The 17552-nt window shown below is 37.7% G+C and overlaps 2 protein-coding genes across 2 annotated transcripts in view; one reads left to right on the top strand and one right to left on the bottom strand.

The window, feature by feature from the left end:
* LOC109848039 (protein ALP1-like) overlaps positions 1-15375 on the bottom strand; it is an 85340-nt gene extending 69965 nt beyond the window's left edge. Inside the window, exon 1 of the mRNA XM_020417310.1 lies at positions 14949-15375. The gene's annotated coding sequence lies outside the window, so the exon portion shown is untranslated. The remainder of the gene's footprint in view (positions 1-14948) is intronic.
* On the top strand, positions 6126-8851 carry LOC109848038 (L-type lectin-domain containing receptor kinase IV.2-like). Its single transcript, XM_020417308.1, has 2 exons — positions 6126-7475; positions 8179-8851. Exons 1-2 carry the CDS (start codon positions 6139-6141, stop codon positions 8825-8827), a joined length of 1986 nt encoding a protein of 661 aa, XP_020272897.1. The 5' UTR covers positions 6126-6138; the 3' UTR covers positions 8828-8851.

Genomic DNA, 17552 nt, shown 5'->3' with positions numbered 1-17552 from the left:
GTTGTGTACTTGCAATACAATTATTTTTACCGCAACAAAAATCCTTTGGGAAGAGAGATAGAAAGCTTGCTTTGTCGACGACAGTTAATTTCATCTGGATGGAACGCAATAGAGCATAAATTCATTTCGTAAAGGTCTAATTCTGTTTCAAACTCTTTGTGAATTTTGCTTTTTGTAATCTCAGATATGCCTGAGATATGAGGTGTATAAACATTTTCAAATAGTGAGTGAATAAAATTATTCATTTAGGGGCTGTTTGGTTCGTTTCCTTGATATAGAGAAATGCAATTCTATGTAAAGAAACACAAGTTTTGAGCTTTCCAAACTTTTCCAAGAAATAGATTGTTTTGCTTTGGTTCGCACATAAAAAATGGTGGGAAACCAATGTATTTATTTTTCTTGTGTTTGGTTCGCATAGAAAAAAAAAGGAAAACTTTTGTAAACAAAGCAGAGAAGGAAAAAAAATTGACGTGGCAGAGATTTTATCAATTTCACTTGGTTGGGGAAGGAAATCGGAGAGGGAAAAAAATCTTAGTTGGCGGCGATTTCAGCAGAGTTTTCCCTCTTCCATTCGAGCGAACCAAAGCGGCACAAAGAAATGGACGGAAACAAAAAAGCTGACGTGGAGGGCTAAAAATCTGACGTGGAGGGGTTTTCTGAGTTTTCCACCCCTTATAACGAACCAAACAGCCCCTTACCAAAAACGATATTGTGCTTAAAGATCTCTATACTTGAAAATAGATATTGCAAGGTGACTTGATCTCCTAGGTTCAGGAGATTGTTTAAATCTCTAAGGAGTTAAGAGGTCGGAGGTTGGCTCTATAGGGTTTAGAGAGTCTATGAACAGAGTGCATCGACTCTTGTAAGATCAAGGGGTTGCTCAGTCTCTAGCTTAGACAGAAGTGAATTGAACTGAGCTCTCGACTCCTATAATATCAAGGTGTAAGGAGGCCTTAATTCCGGTAATATCAATGTGTAACTCAGATTTCAAGTTGGAACATTATTGGAGACGAGAGAAGTGAATGTAGGCAAGGTTGTTGAACCATTATAAATATCTATATCTTATGATTGTGTTTTTCCGTGATGATATATTTACTTGCACTTTTATACTTTCACACTTATAATTATTTATTTGCAAGCAACTCTAATGTGAAGAAAGAGATTAATTATTTAACTTGTTTAAAAAGATACCACTAGTTAAACAAGGAAAAGTTTAAATTACTCAAAAGCTAATCTCAATCGTTGATTACTTAGTAGGCGGTTATGACACAATCTAAATCTAACACTCACCATGCCTCCGCGTATTGCACTCATTCCTAATTTGCACCCAAAGAAAAAAATCACAACCACTAACTAGATAATCAATGGTTATGATTATGTAGTGGTCCCTCCACTACTTTTTAAATAGTGGAGAGGATCCGAATCGCTTCTCACTATCACAATTAATGTCTCCAACTGTTAAGAACTAGGGTCTTTATAACTTCACAAACATATTTCTTTGCTTCGTTTCTTTAAGTAGCCATCGACGTGAGGTGGAAAAAACTTCTACGTAGATTTTTAGCAGGCAAGAAGCCTGTTGTTCTCAAGCTTTAACAGCGCGGGAACCTGGACAATTAACAAGCACACGAGAGGAAAGTTGAGCATCCTTGATGGCTTTTGAGTAGACTTTGGCCAAGGTTCAATGCAAGATTTCAAAGGCAAAAGACTTTGGCTATTTAATGTATTACGTTACCTATTAACAATTAGCAAATTCAGGCTAACAAACTTACATGGTGACTTTTGGCTCTTCTCCAGACCCAAATGCATTCATTCTGTCAATAATTTGACAAGTCTGATGTGAAGAATCTTGACTTGAGACATAGTCCCTTAACAAAAAAATAGACAGGTTTTGAATAGTTAATGATACTGACAGGGCAAAAGCAGAGTTGAATAATCAACCAATTCTTCAGATTTTTTTTTCTTAAGTTTATATGGATAACTGTTATGACAAATTCCCCAGGATAAACTAATATCAATCACACGAGAGCACGAAAAATATCAAGAACACACAAACACAAAGATATACGTGGTTCGGCTTATAGCTTACGTCCACGGGCGAAGGAGGAGAAAAGCTTTACTAATTGTGAGGAGTACAAAATGGAACCTCTCAATCTCTCTATCCCAAATAACACCCCAAAAGCCTAATACAACTCTTAACTAAAGGAATAAAAGAGAAGAATATCAAATAAGCTTCACAGAAGAACTCTCTCTTCTTGATTGATGCTCTGAAGATTGATGAATCTAATTGAATTGAAAGACTGTTCTTATACAGCATTGAAGATCCCAGCTCCTTGTTGTCTAAAGAATAAGAGTTCTAATAGGAATAGAAGTCTACATGTCCTAAAACCCAACAAGAGTCCAAGTAGAAATAAACCTCTAATATGATTGGTTGTGCAAAGTCTAATGTAAGTAGGGCTATTGATTAAAACAAACCAATCTAAAAAAGAACTCCTAAAGCAATATGGATTTGAGTATTTGAGGCAACCTATAACAAATCTCCACCTTGACTCAAATGCGTAGAAGATTCCTTACTCCAAAATAAGCTAGTTTACTTAACCTTCTCCAATAGCCCCGCAGGGCATCTAAGTACGACACATATCGATCAAGTCCAAGCCCGACTTGAACTTGCTAACTGAAAGAGTCCTCCTCAACAAATCGACTGAATTGTCTGCACGACGACCGTAAATATTAGCGAAGTCATCAACTGAAGTAGCTCCTGAATAGCTGAAGGGCACAAAATTATCAACCGAAAATGCATAAGCTACCGTATCTTCATATCTTCGTGTGGTCAGATATCTCATCTAGACCGATCTCTAGCAATACTGTATGTACTTCATCTACTTGAACAAGATCTAGCTGCTAAACCTCCTGTAGGTTTATCCTCGCTGAGAGTTGAATCAACTAATTTTTAACTCTATACATTAATTACTCTTGTAGTGCGTGCCTTATCATCAACTAAAACCGATGATCGTTTCTGGTGGAACATAGCAGACTCATCAAAAATAACATCACGGCTGATAATAATCTTAGGAGACTCCGGATCAGGACACTACAACCTAAAACCCTTAACACCTGATGCATAACCTAGGAATATGCACTTCTTTGCTCGCGGCTCAAGTTTCCCTTGACTAACATGCACATATGCATGGCAACCAAATATTCTAAGATTAGAATAATTCATAGGCTTACTGGACCAAACCTCCTCTGGAGTTTTACAACTAATAGCAGTAGATGGCGACCGATTCACTAAGTAACAAGTCGTATTCACTGCTTCCGCCCAGTATTCCTTGCCTAAGCTTGCATTGAACATCATACAATGAGCTTTCTCCAATAAGGTTCTGTTCATACATTATGCCACTCCATTCTGTTGCGTCTTACGAGAGACTGTATGATGGATAACGATTCCCTCCTTCTTGCAGAACTTATTAAATTCTCCTCCACAAAACTCAAGGCCATTATCAGTTCTAAGCCTCTTAATCAGCCTCCTAGTCTTCTTCTTAATCAAAGTCTTTTATTGTTTGAAATTCACAAACACCTCATCTTTATGTCTCAAAAAGTAGACTCAAACCTTCCTGGAGTAGTCATCAATGAAGGTCAACAAATATCAAGATTTACCACTCCTCGAGGTAACTTGAGAAGGTCCCTAAAGATCTAAATGGATATAATCCAAAGTACATTTAGTGTGATGCACTGTTGTACTGAAGCTGACTCTTTTCTACTTCCCAAAGATGCAATACTCGCACAATCACAATTTTTTTATACTCTGTCCACATAAAAGACCCTTCTTACACAACTCGGTAAATCTGCGCTCACTCATATGACCAAATCTCATATTCCATAATCTGGTAGTATCAACTCCTGACATCGAGGATGCAACTGCAGCCGAGCCGGTATTGGTAGAACCCTACAAAACATACAAACTGCCGATCTTCTTTCCTTTCATAACCACAAGAGAGCCTTTTGTAACCCTAAGAACTCCACATTCATCTAAAAAATTGCACCAAATGCTATCAAGAGTGCCCAAAGAGATGAGATTCTTCCTTAAACCTAGAATATGCCTAACATCTATCAAATTCCTGATGATTCCATCATGCATCTTAATCTGAATTGTGCCTTCCTAATAGTCTTGTATGAGACGTTGTTCTCCATAAGAACAACTTCACCATCAATAGCTTCATAAGTGGTGAACCGGTCTCGATTAGGACAAATATGATAGAAACAACCCGAATCCAAAATCCAATCATCCATGCTCCTGTTTATATCATTTGTAGCCAACAAAATCACATTTTCAGTAATATCAACTTCTACGGAGTCCTCCTTTGATTTTTCTTCATACTCTTCTTGTTTATTTTTGTTCTTCAATCTGTAACAATCGGTCTTGATGTGCCCTTTCTTCTTGTAATATCTGCAGGTCAGATTCTTGTACTTCGACTTATACTTGTTATCTCCAAATCCCCTTTTTTCCGATCTTCCTCGAACAAATAAGCCATCAGCTTTATCGCCACTTTCACTTGTGGTTAACTCTTTGTCGATCTTCCTCTTATTCAATAAGTTCTCTTTGACGTCCTTGATACTAATAGAATCTTGACCGCAAATCATAGTATCCTTGAAATGCTTGTAGGAAGGCGGCAAAGAACATAATAAAAATAGGGCTTGATCTTCATCATCAATCTTAACATAAATCTTACTCAAATCTGCAATCACAGAATTAAATTCACAAATATGAGATTTAATGGGTGTTCCTTCCGACATTCGAAGTGTGTATAAACACTGCTTCAAGAGGAAGCGATTAGTGAGCGACTCCGTCGAATACAAATCCTCTAATTTAGACCATAAATCAGCAGTTGTCTTCTCCATGAGAACTTCTTGTAAAACTTTGTTTGTCAAATATAAATGGATCGCTATGAGAGCTCTATCATCCAACTCGTTCTAATCTTCCTCCGTCACAGTAATCGGTTTCTTTGACTTTCCGAGCAAAGCTTTCTTCAATCCACTCTGTGTCAACACGGTGATCATCCTAACTTGCCAAAAGCTGAAACTGGTGTTACCATCAAACTTCTCGATATCCCACTTCGTAGTAGTTGTCGTCATCTTCTCGTTGATCGATAGCTGAGGGCTCTGATACCAATTTGTTATGAAAAATTCCTCAGGATAAGCTAATATCAATCACACGTGAGCACGAAAAATATCAAGAACACACGAATACAAAGATATACGTGGTTCGACTTTTAGCCTACATCCACGGGCGAAGGAGGAGAAAAACTTTACTAATTGTGAGGAATACAAAGTGGAACCTCTTAATCTCTCAATCCCAAATAACACCCCAAAAGTCTAATACAACTCTCAACTAAAGGAATAAAAGAGAAGAATATCAAATAGGCTTCACAGAAGAACTCTCTCTTCTTGATTGATGCTTTGAAGGTTGATGAATCTAATTGGCTTGAAAGACGGTTCTTATATAGCATTGAAGATCTCATCTCCTTGTTGTCTAAGGTATAAGAGTTGAAGTCCACGTGTCCTAAAACCCAACAAGAGTCCAAGTAGAAATAAACCTCTAATATGATTGATTGTGCAAAGTCTAATATAAGTAGGACTCTTGGTCAAAACAAACCAACCTAAAAAAAACTCCCAAAGCAATATGGATTTGAGTATTTGAGGCAACATATAACAATAAAAGAATGTTTAACCTCTTTGGTTGCTTATTAACTTTTTTAAATAGCTACTATTTTGGGAGTTTTCTTTTCAGAAAGACAGATGCATATGTAGCCCTTGTTGTTTATTAAAAAGAATTTAGGTAAACATTCTAAGTAACGACACGACTTATAACGAAGTAAAAAAGCAGAAATATATAAGATTCACCAAGAAAATAACAAATATAAGCAAGAGACGGATGGTCATGACTAAAAACTCTCTAAGAAATCCATTGTATGATGCTTTCACTGTTCTGAGGTCTGAAAAGGGTCAGACAAATGAAGTCTTACCATAAAATGGGTCTATTTGCAATTGGGTGACAGTACGGGGGTCCATTTACAATTAACCCACGAAGTTTAGAACTACTTGTATCCTTTTGAAGCAGCTCCCTAGTTCGCAGGACTCAGCATGTCATTAACACTGACAGGCCCTTTCTGCCTCCTCCTCTTCCTCCTCCTCAAATTTACAATCTCAGCTCCAACTTCAGAATCCTTCATCTTCAACGGATTCACCGACGCCAACCTAAAACTGGACGGAGTCGCATCGGTAACCTCCAACGGCTTACTCAAGCTCACCAACACCACAGCGCAAATGAAAGGCCACGCTTTCCATCCAAGCCCACTTCACTTCAAATCACCCGCCGGCAAAACCCTCTCCTTCTCCACAACATTCGTGTTCGCTATTTTATCCGAGATATCCGACTCCAGTGGCCACGGCATCGCCTTCGTGGTCTCCCCGACGATGAACTTCTCCTCTGCTCTTCAGAGCAAGTACTTAGGCCTGTTCAATATTAACAACAATGGTAATGCAAGTAATCACGTATTCTCCGTTGAGCTCGACACAGTATATAACTCTGAGTTCAATGATATTAGCGAGAATCATGTTGGCATCGATATAAACAGTTTGATGTCTAACAAGTCTCATGATGCTGGTTATTACGACGATAAAACTGGTGTTTTCAAGAACTTGACTCTGATGAGTGGCCAGCCTATGCAGTTGTGGGTAGATTTCGAGGGCGAAGAAATGGAACTAAACGTTACATTATCTCCAATCCGAATGCCTAAGCCTAATAAACCCCTCCTATCGACGAAAATCGATCTTTCTAGCTTAATGCTCGATTCGATGTATGTTGGTTTCTCTTCAGCGACAGGCTCAATTCACACAACTCATTGTGTTCTCGGATGGAGCTTCAAGATGAACGGAGAGTCTGAAAAGCTCGATTACGATAAGCTTCCTCCGCTTCCTCGTAATAAAAATAAAGACGGCGTGAATGTTTTAGCAATATGGCTGCCTATCGCTTCTACCTCTTCTATGTTATTCATCATTATCGCGGTCTATCTTATTGTTCGAAGAAGGAGAAAATATGCTGAATTACTCGAAGACTGGGAGATTCAATATGGACCTCATCGGTTCTCATATAAAGACCTTTTTCGAGCAACGAAAGGATTCAAAGAGAGAGAGTTACTGGGGACCGGAGGATTCGGTAGAGTCTACAAAGGGGTGTTATCTCCTTCAATGATTGAGGTTGCAGTTAAGAGAGTCTCTCATGAATCAAGGCAAGGTATGAAAGAGTTCATCGCCGAAATTGTCAGCATCGGCCAGCTTCGCCATCGAAATCTCGTACAACTGTTAGGCTACTGTCGACGGAAAGGGGAACTTCTCTTAGTATATGACTTCATGCCTAATGGTAGCCTGGACAAATTCTTATACGATGAACGAAAGTCTACTCTCAATTGGGCTCAAAGGTTTTAATATATTCTCCTGAATATCCTATCTTCTATATTTGATACAAATACATAGTATATATATAAAGTAAAACTCTTATAAACTTAAGTGGATATGAGCACTTGTCCACCAACCTTTTCATCCCTTCATTATGTTTTGAGATTTGTGCTACTCATCAAGTCTATCTTTGAGATTTGTGCCTTAATTTGTATCACATGCTAGCACAATTCTCAATACAAAATCGATGGATAAAAAAGTTGATAGACAAATGGCTCCTATCCACTTAAGTTTATAGGAGCTTTACTATATATATACACACAATAATGCTAACTAGGCGACCTCTTCCAAACTACACTCACATACTCAGAAGTTTGTGGCCATTGTAATAGTTTTTAGGATCCCTCGACAGGTCAGTCTTAGAACTGATGAAAGGAAGAGCCGATATCTCACTTTGTTGAGATATTCGCTTCAGATTCTTGTTTCCTTGGTGAGACGAGAATTCTTATTGCGATCTTTCTCTTATTGTGCACCAGAAACTCTGCTGAAATTTCCGCTGCGCACAACACTTTATGGATCGCACACTTTTCCTTCCATATTTATCTTTATTTCTAGCTTTTCTCTAGGACTTAATTTCTATATGAACTTACGGACTTGTGTAAATATATATGTACTCATCTTCCTATCAATAATCAATATAAAGATTGTTCTCTTCGATCTTAATAGGTTCAAAATCATCAAAGGAGTAGCGTCCGGTCTCTTATACCTACACGAAGATTGGGAGAAAGTTGTAGTCCATAGAGACATCAAGGCGAGCAATGTGCTATTAGATAGCGAAATGAACGGGAGGCTGGGCGATTTCGGGCTCGCAAGATTGTACGATCATGGATCCGACCCGTCAACGACTCGCGTCGTCGGAACAATAGGCTATCTTGCGCCTGAGATTAATAGGAACGGTAAAGCAACCACTCTGACCGATGTTTATTCGTTCGGGGTTTTCGTACTTGAAGTGGTCTGTGGTAAGAGACCGGTTCAGCCTAGCGCCGAGAATGGGTTCATTCTTATAGACTATGTGATTGAAAACTGGAAACGAGGAGCGTTGATTGAGACAATGGATTCAAGATTAACGGAGGAGGACTACAACGTCGATGAGGTTGATTTGGTATTGAAACTTGGTTTGCTGTGCTCGCATCCAATAGCGGGAGTGAGGCCGAGCATGAGGCAAGTGATGCAGATCCTTGATGGAGATGTTCGACCGCCGGAGGTTACGCCGGATTGTTTGAGCTTTGGGAGTGTGGCTTTGCCGGCTGATTTGGGGTTTGAGGATTATATGATGTCGTTTACTTCCATTTCTCTGTCAGGAGGAGGCCGATGAATCCAGCGGGCTACTATGTTTTGTATAAAGAGTATTTCGTTAAGATAATATAAAGATATTGGATATAAATAAGGTCCTAAAAGCTCATGAATTTGTTGCTATTGTGATCATGCAAAGCATATGCACTATCAAAAAAATGTAGGAATATACCAAGCCGAGTTGCAGGATGGAGATTAGTTATAATCGGTTTTGGATCCTTAACGCCGTTGACAAAGGTATAGTATAGAGGTCATTACTTTTTCTTAGAACCGTCTATGAAATGGATGATTGCAATTCACTCTAAATTTAGATATTTATCATATCTTTATTATTTTGCAAGGTTCCTTTTTTTTACTCAAAATAAATCACAATAGTCAACTTAAATAATTGACGGTTATATTCCCCAAAAATATTGGTGCTTGTAATCAAACATAGTAATCCCTTCATTGCTTTCTAGTTCAAGGTGGAGCTTTGTTTTCAAGCTCAAGGAAGAAAAATTTAAGCCAAACTTGAGTTCCTAAGGAAGCTTGTAAAGGAGTTATATGGGAAGAGATCCTCTATATCCTAGATTGTATAGAATTTCTACATTTACTTAAGCAGTTGAATATGATTGGTTGATCTAAAAGGCCCCACAACTAAAAGATTTTTTATAAAATTTATTTGATTTATATAATACATGGGGTTCAACCCTCAAGGATGGTGCAACGGTGTAATGCCCTATTGCGCTCCTATTGAAGAATGATCCATAGTGAAAAGTCCCATGGTCAAATCTCCTTGCAGGTAAAACCCCCTCGAGCCGGTGCTAGCGACGAAGCATGAATGTGGATTAGTCCCATCCGAAAGGTGTGGGGATATCTCGTGGGAAACCAATAAAATATAATACATGAGGTCAACAGAATGAAGAGTTGTTATTGGTAAATTGTATGCATCTTCTAATAATTAAGAATGTAGAGGATCCTATGGTTATATGGGAGTCCAAACTTCAGGTGGAGTCATGTTATAGCCTCTAGCAAGCCTATAGTTGACTTTGAGTTTGCAGCAACTGGGGTTGGTGTCAATTGAGAAAGACTTAGCATTCATTGAGCAATAATAGTTTCTACTGAGCCAATCGAGAGAAGGATGGAAGGTATGCAATGTCTTTATGTAACATCTTATAGGTTACAACTTACATTGCGAAGATTGTAAGGAAATAATCATCAATTTTGAAATGTAGCTTCTTACAAATATAAGGCATGGATAGAATGCTCTATAAATACTCCTTTAGACATCTAGGCTTTATCAAGCCATCAAGGAAAAAAAAAGGGAAAATTGCTTCTAGCCCCCAACTTCCTTACAAGTATTCTGCCCCCTCCCAAGATTTTTTCAACGCTCCCAAAACCCCCAAAAGCAAAGCCATAATCACCTGAGTCCTCAAAACACAAAACCTAAGAGTTTAAAACATGTGAAGACCATAATACCCTTTCTCTCTCTCTCTCTCTCTCTCTCTCTCTCTCTCTCTCTCTCTATGATTCTCTTTGGGGGCCTTCTTTACAATTTTTTTTCCTCCAAATTTTTCAACGACGTCGACATCGGCGGTGAAACTTTCCTGGTGTTTGTCATCGGAGGTGAAGAAAACTACAATCTTGAAGACGGTGATGGCGAGTTGTGTCGCCAACCCCCTTAACTCTACATATTGTTGTAATTTTTTTTGAAATCGATAACTTGAGATTAAAGTAGAGTATGCAAATTTATATATTGTTGTTATTTCACTGTAATAATTTTATTGTTAAGCTATGAGTTGGTGGTGAAGGAAGGTTACGTGTTGGTTTTGAAGGTTACGAGTTGGTTGTGAAGTTTACGAGTGAGTTGCTAAGGGTACATGTTGATTGTGAAGCTTACGAGTTGGTTATAAAAAGGTTTCGAGTTAGGTGTGAAGGTTATGAGTTGAATGTGACGGTTAAGCGTTGGTTGTCAAGGTTACAGGTTGGTTGTCAAGGATACGAGTTGGTTGTGAAGGTTATGCATTAGTTGTGATGGTTACATATTGGTTATGATGGTTACGCATTGGTTGTGAGGGTTACACATTAGTTGTCAATGTTACGAGTTAGTTGTGAAGGATACACATTGGTTGTGAAGGTTATGTGTCGGTTGTGAATGTTACGAGTTAGTTACCAAGGGTACGTGTTGGTTGTGAAGCTTACGAGTTGGTTATGAAAAGGTTACGAGTTGGGCGTGAAGGTTACGAGTTGATTATAAAGTTTACACGTTGGTTGTCAAGGTTACGGGTTAGTTGTCAATGATACGAGTTGGTTGTGAAGGATACAAGTTGGTTGTGAAGGTTACCCGTTGATTGTGAAGGTTACGCATTAGTTGTCAAGGTTACGAGTTGATTGTGAAGGATACGCGTTGGTTGTGAAGGTTACGTGTCGGTTGTGAAGGTTATGCATCGCTTGTGAAAGTTACGAGTTGGTTGTAAAAGTGTTACGAGTTGGTTGTGAAGGATACGCGTTGGTTGTGAATGTTATAAGTTGGTTGTGAAGGTTACACGTTGGTTGTGAATGTTAGTTAACAACAATCACAATCAACTCATTGCTGAGGTTCACAACCAACTCATAATATTCACAACTCAAAACCTTCACAACAAACTCATAACTTTCATAACCAATGCGTAACATTCACAACTAACTCGTAACTTTCACAACCAATGCGTATCCTTCACAACCAACTCGTAACCTTGACAACCAGTGTGTAACCTTCACAAGCAACTCGTATTATTGACAACCAACTTGTATCTTTGACAACCAACCCGTAACCTTGAAAACCAACACGTAACCTTTACAATCAACTTGTAACTTTCATACCCAACTCGTAACCTTTTCATAACCAACTCGTAAGCTTCACAACTGATACGTACCCTTGGCAACTAACTCATAAACTTCACAACCAACTCGTAACATTCAAAAACCAACATGTTAACTTCCTTCTCCACCAACTCATAAGCTTAAATATAAACTTATTACAATGAAATAATAACAATATATAAATTTATATACTCTACTTTAATCTTAAGTCATCGATTTCAAAAAAAATTACAACAATAGGTAAACCAAAGGGGTTGGCGCGCAACTCGTCATTACCGTCTTTAAGATCGTAATTTTCTTTGCTGCCGATGACAAACGTCAGGAAAGTTTCACCGCCGACATTGACGCCGTTGGAAAATTTTGGAGGGAGCTAGAATTTTTCCTCCGAAAACCCATTTCAAATCATCACAATAACATCATGAAAGAGAGAGAGAGAGAGAGAGAGAGAGAGAGAGAGAGAAAGAGAGAGAGAGAGAGAGAGAGAGAGAGAGAGAGAGTATTATGGTATTCACATGTTTTAAACTCTTGGGTTTTGTGTTTTGGGGGCTCAGGAAATTATGACTTTGTTTTTGGGGGTTTTGGGAGTGTTGAAAACGTCTTGGGGGAGGCGGAATAATTATAGGCTGCGTTTGAGAACTTGGATTTGGATTTGAAAGGTTGATTTAAAATCATGGGATTTCAAATCTAGAATTTGAAATCCATGATTTGATAAAATCTTTTGTTTGGATGTCATCACTAAATGCAAGGATTTGAAATCACAGATTTAAAATCTGATGTTTGGATGCACTTTATTATACATGAATTTGGATTTGAAATTGGTGTTTTAAAAAATTTTATGCTCTCTCTTAACTCCTTAATAATTAAATCAAATGCGGACATTATGGTTTATATTGAGGAAAAAGTTAGGGTAAATTTCACGACCCCCTCAGAAGTTTGATCTCTTTATTAGCAATTATAAATACACATGCAAACATCTTGTCATTCATGAATCGGTATGAGAGAATACAAAAAATAATAACAATGTCCAAAATATTTATTATTACGCCATTTTTTCATGGCTTCATCCAATACTGCATCAACCTTCAATCTCCAAAGAACAAGAGTACTACTCCAATAACTAGCCATGATAAAAGACTCGACGAGTCAAAAGAGTTTAGCAAACACTCCTCATAAGAAGCTCTACACTCCACAATAATCCTTCATTTAAAACACAACATACCATAGGTAGTTGATAACCATGATTTGCTATAAGAAGTAACCATGATTTGCTACAACAGTTTAGCAAACACTCCTCATAAGAAGCTCTACACTCCACAATAATACTTCATTTAAAACACAACATGCCATAGGTAGTTGATAACCATGATTTGCTATAAGAAGTAACCATGATTTGCTACAACAAGCCAAATTACGACAACATAAACTATTAAAAGAAAACATATCTAGAATCCTCTATTTATCCTTCAAGTCTTCTCCTCTTTTCTCTCCAATGCGCCCAACTTCATGTCTCGAAGAATTTGAGTCCTACATTACACAATTTAGCATCAATTAGTCCATGGCACAAAAATCGAACTTCAAAGTTGAATCATGAAGACCATCAACCTTTAAAAAAAGAAAAAGAAAACAAGTACAGGATTGCGTACTTTCTGTATTCTGATGGAGGCACTAGTTTTCTCAACAAGGAGACCATGACAATTGTTGATGTTAGATTATCAAGGACAGAATTTAGGAAGAAGGTGACAAAACCAACCTGAGAAAAGCACACAGTGCCACTTTTTACTGGAAGTACCCTATACCACCATTTATAAGTTATCATGTGATATAGGAGTGTGTATCTGCATATTCAATGTACCTTGGAAGTATTTGGAAGTATATACTAACTGATTATTTATGTTATATGGATGCACACATACATACATATAGATAGTTCACCTTCTAATGCTGGAAGTCTCCCATCACACAATATCCAAACAAGAATACTAGTGTATTTACCACAAAACATTACAGTCAATCCAGCATCTGTGCACGCATAGTCTCAGTTTACTTTGAAATTCAGGCATTACCGAAGTAAAGTATTCAAGGTCCTTGCACCATGTTCAGGTTCTTATCAGAGGACAAACTGCTACTTAAAAGCAAGCTCAAACTCATTCTAGTTGATGTAAATTAAAGCGCTAATCTTTGTAGCATAATTCATGACTTCAAAAAACATGATTTTGAGGGAACAAATGGAACTCCAAGAATGAAAAATACATCAAAAGTGCGCACCTAAGGTTCTTCAGATATAAACTATGACACTAGCATGCAATTTGTTTTAGTGTTGCATTTTCGTTTCAGAAAGTAGATACACATGAAATATATGGGTTGAACATCTGTAAAGACCACTAAAGACAGTAGGCTCAAATAGTTCAGAAAGTGGAAATCAATCCATGTTCACCAAAAATAAATTGTCAAAAGTGTCATAAATGACACAGATAAACCTCCAGTTAAGGGACAGGGATAGATATTATATAATGTCAAGAGTCAGTAATACTATGATATGAAATTTCTAATGAGTTCAATCTTAACCATGATACAAAATTGTAAATGACATAAAATGTCAGCTACGACAATTATGGAAAACCAGAATACAGGCATTAAATCTAACATATAACTAAATCCAATAATGCACTGAAAAAATAATCACAGACAGATGCAAATGGTCTAAACAGTAATATTCACAACATTACTCTAGCTTTATTAGCAGCAGAGGGAAATGGAGATGCTTCAAGTAATCCAATACAGTAATATAATTGATAAAACTTATGTGCATTCATATGAAATATCAGGTGCCTGTTCTGTCTCACATTAGTCTTTCGTGATACACAAAATAAAATACATCATGTTGAATTGAAGTACTAAAATCCAATAATCTAACATCAGTTTCGATTATTCGAGGGATGCCTAAATGAGCTAATTCAACCAGTTTATGCAGCAACACAATAACAAAAATAGCAGCAAAGTCTTGAATAGTAGTCTCGTCTGGGGTAGAAATGCATTAAGCTAACAAATTAACATGTGAGCTCACCAAAAATATAATTCCTCAACTTAGATACAACATGGGGAAATTAACTTCTCGACTGTTCATTCTATCAAAGAAAATAGAAGAACTACACAGGAAGCCAGCAAACTGATCTCAACATTTGGTTTAGTACATAGTATTAACCACGACCATGTCTCATTCTATCTCTTAGAATACAACTGGATGAATTTCCGAAAAACAATATCTAAAGCATACAAAAGAATAAAGAACTGTTGATACTTACAACTAGAACTCATCTGTTGAATCCAAATCTTCATGACTCAAATCTTTTATACTTACAAAAGAATAAATTAACTTCCTATCTTCATGTAAATATCCATATTCTATCTGGATCCGATTTCTTTTCCCTTCAAGTATGGGTTTTGAGTTCTATATTCAGGCAAATAGAATTATTTATATGGGAGTGCATGTGTACACATATTCTCCCAAATTACAGTACCAAACAACAAAAGGCAACAGTCACTCAATCATCAACCAGTACGTAACTTGGTTTATCAAAAAAAAAATTCATACGGCATAAAATCGAACATAAGGCAGGCACCCATTAGCATAGAGAACAGACAATTTTAACGGAAGAGATCGAGATATAAAGAGTACCCAGATCAGAAACTGCAGAAATTGAAAAAAAAGCTACAACAGAGAAAAGCAAACTCAGATCAGATCTAGGGTTTCAAAATACTGAAAAAAAATAAAAAATAAAAAAAATAATAAAAAGAAATATTTTGGTGTATGCAACAGTGGATTAGGGATAATACACATCGATTAATTCGCTTTGAACCAATCATAGAAATGGAGCATCCTAATCCACCCGTTCTTCATGATATGTGCTATCCCATTAGGAATGCAATCCCCTCATGCATTAGGCTCCCCGAAACAAATGGAATAAGTTTTGAGCTTAGACCGCAATACATAAACATGCTTCCCAAATTCCTTGGTAATGAAACAGAAGACGCATATATTTTTATTTCGGAATTTGAGGAAGTGTGTATTATGATTAAAATGAGAGAATTAAATGAAGATGCGGTTAAGCTTAGATTTATTCCATTTGCTCTTAAGGATAAAGCTAAAAAATGGCTGTACAGCTTACCAACAAATTCCATCTCAACTTGGGATGAATTTGTCACCGTTTTTCTTAAGAAATTTTTTCCTATTCATAAAACGGTAAAGCTTAGGAACAGCATTCAAAACTTTAAAATTATCCCGGGAGAACCTTTTTGGAAGTATTTTGACCGATTTAAAGATCTTCTCATCCAATGTCCTCATCACGGTTTAGAGAAATGGCGATTGTGCCAAATAATTTATGAGGGATTAGATTATTCTGCAAAAACTTCCTTAGAATCAATGTGCCACGGGGATTTTATGAGGAAAAATGCTGATGAAGCTTGGGAGTTTTTGGAGAGTCTTTCTGAAAAAACAATGCAATGGGAACAGTGCGATGACAGGGTTTCATCAGTTCCCTATTCTAAGTCTAGTGGTCTTTCCTTGGAGTCAAACATTGCTTCTGAAGCGAAGATGGCGACAATTCTGCGGAGGTTAGAAGCCTTAGAAATTAAGGAACGAGCTCCAGCTCAACTCAATCATGTTTCTTTCCCAGGATGTCATAATTGTCAGTCTCCTACCCACGTTTCAGAGGAATGCCCTCTCCTAGGAAATAACAACGCAATAGAACAGATGAATTCATTAGAACAGATGAACGCTGCATTCCAGCACCCTAGAAATGATCCATTTTCTCCAACCTACAATCCAGGTTGGAGAAATCATCCCAACTTTGCATGGAATCTGGGAAATTCTCCCGGAACTCAAAATTTCACTCCCGCTTCGACCCAACATTTTCCTAGGGGAAACACAGTTCCATTCAATTCTCATTCACAATTTCAACAACCCAATCTGCCGTATCAAAATCAGTCTCCTCCTCATCAAGCTGTAATTCAAACTCCTCACAATCCAGATCAAGATAAACGTCTCAATGTCTTGGAAAGGGGTTTAGAAACCATAATTAAGGCCTCTACTCAAACCACGAATATGTTGACTCAAACATCTAGCACGTTGAATTCATTCATGCAATCAACCGGACAAATGCTCAACTCCAACACTCAAGCTATAGCTAGATTAGAATCCCAACTTGGGCAACTAGCTAGTGCCGTGAGTGAAAGAGAGATAGGAAAATTTCCGAGTCAACCCGTGGTCAACCCTAATAACACAGGATGCAGTTCATCCTATGAAGCTCAACTCCAAGAATGCAATCCATTCACTTCCGTCAGTAGACATGGTCGATAATCAAGTGTAACTCCGCCAAGTCAAACTTTCATCCTGTACAAATTCCTTTCTCCTTTCTCCATTCTGATGAATTATTCAACAATCACTTCCCTCAGTTCATGACCAAAACCTGAAACCCGAAACCTGAACCTCTTTGATAGCAAATTTAGACGGTGCTCCCTTTTCCAGATAGACGCATGGTCTAGAAACATTCCTCAGGATGGAGAAAGATCCCTAGAGACATTCAAGCAGGTAAGGTCACACATTCCTCTCTTTAGCATGTAAGTCTTGACAAATCCATCTTATGCTAAATTTTTACAAGAATGTGCCACTAAGAGAGAGAGAATAAATGCTTCAAAGCAAAGTCTTTTTTAGCCGCCAATAAATTTAGTGAAATCTGTCAACATCCCATACCTTTGAAACTTAAAGATCCAGGTTCCCCCATCATGTTCATGTATCATTGGTATACTCATATTTGATAAGCCCTTTTAGACTTAGGGCCGAAGTGTCAATTTTCCATATTCAGGTCTATCAGCATGGAGTTGCGGCCTCACCCTGCCGCCGTTAGGTG

The sequence above is a fragment of the Asparagus officinalis genome, chromosome 7 (genome assembly GCF_001876935.1).
Source record: "Asparagus officinalis chromosome 7, Aspof.V1, whole genome shotgun sequence".
NCBI classification, from domain to species: Eukaryota; Viridiplantae; Streptophyta; class Magnoliopsida; order Asparagales; family Asparagaceae; genus Asparagus; species Asparagus officinalis.
Note: the sequence above shows the minus strand (reverse complement) of the source record. Positions and strands in the feature narration are given on the sequence as shown.

Coding starts and splice junctions, on each gene's coding strand:
- LOC109848038 (XM_020417308.1), top strand. CDS start 6,139: ATGTCATTAACACTGACAGGCCCTTTCTGCCTCCTCCTCTTCCTCCTC. Junction 7,476..8,178: donor ACTCTCAATTGGGCTCAAAG/GTTTTAATATAT, acceptor CGATCTTAATAG/GTTCAAAATCATCAAAGGAG.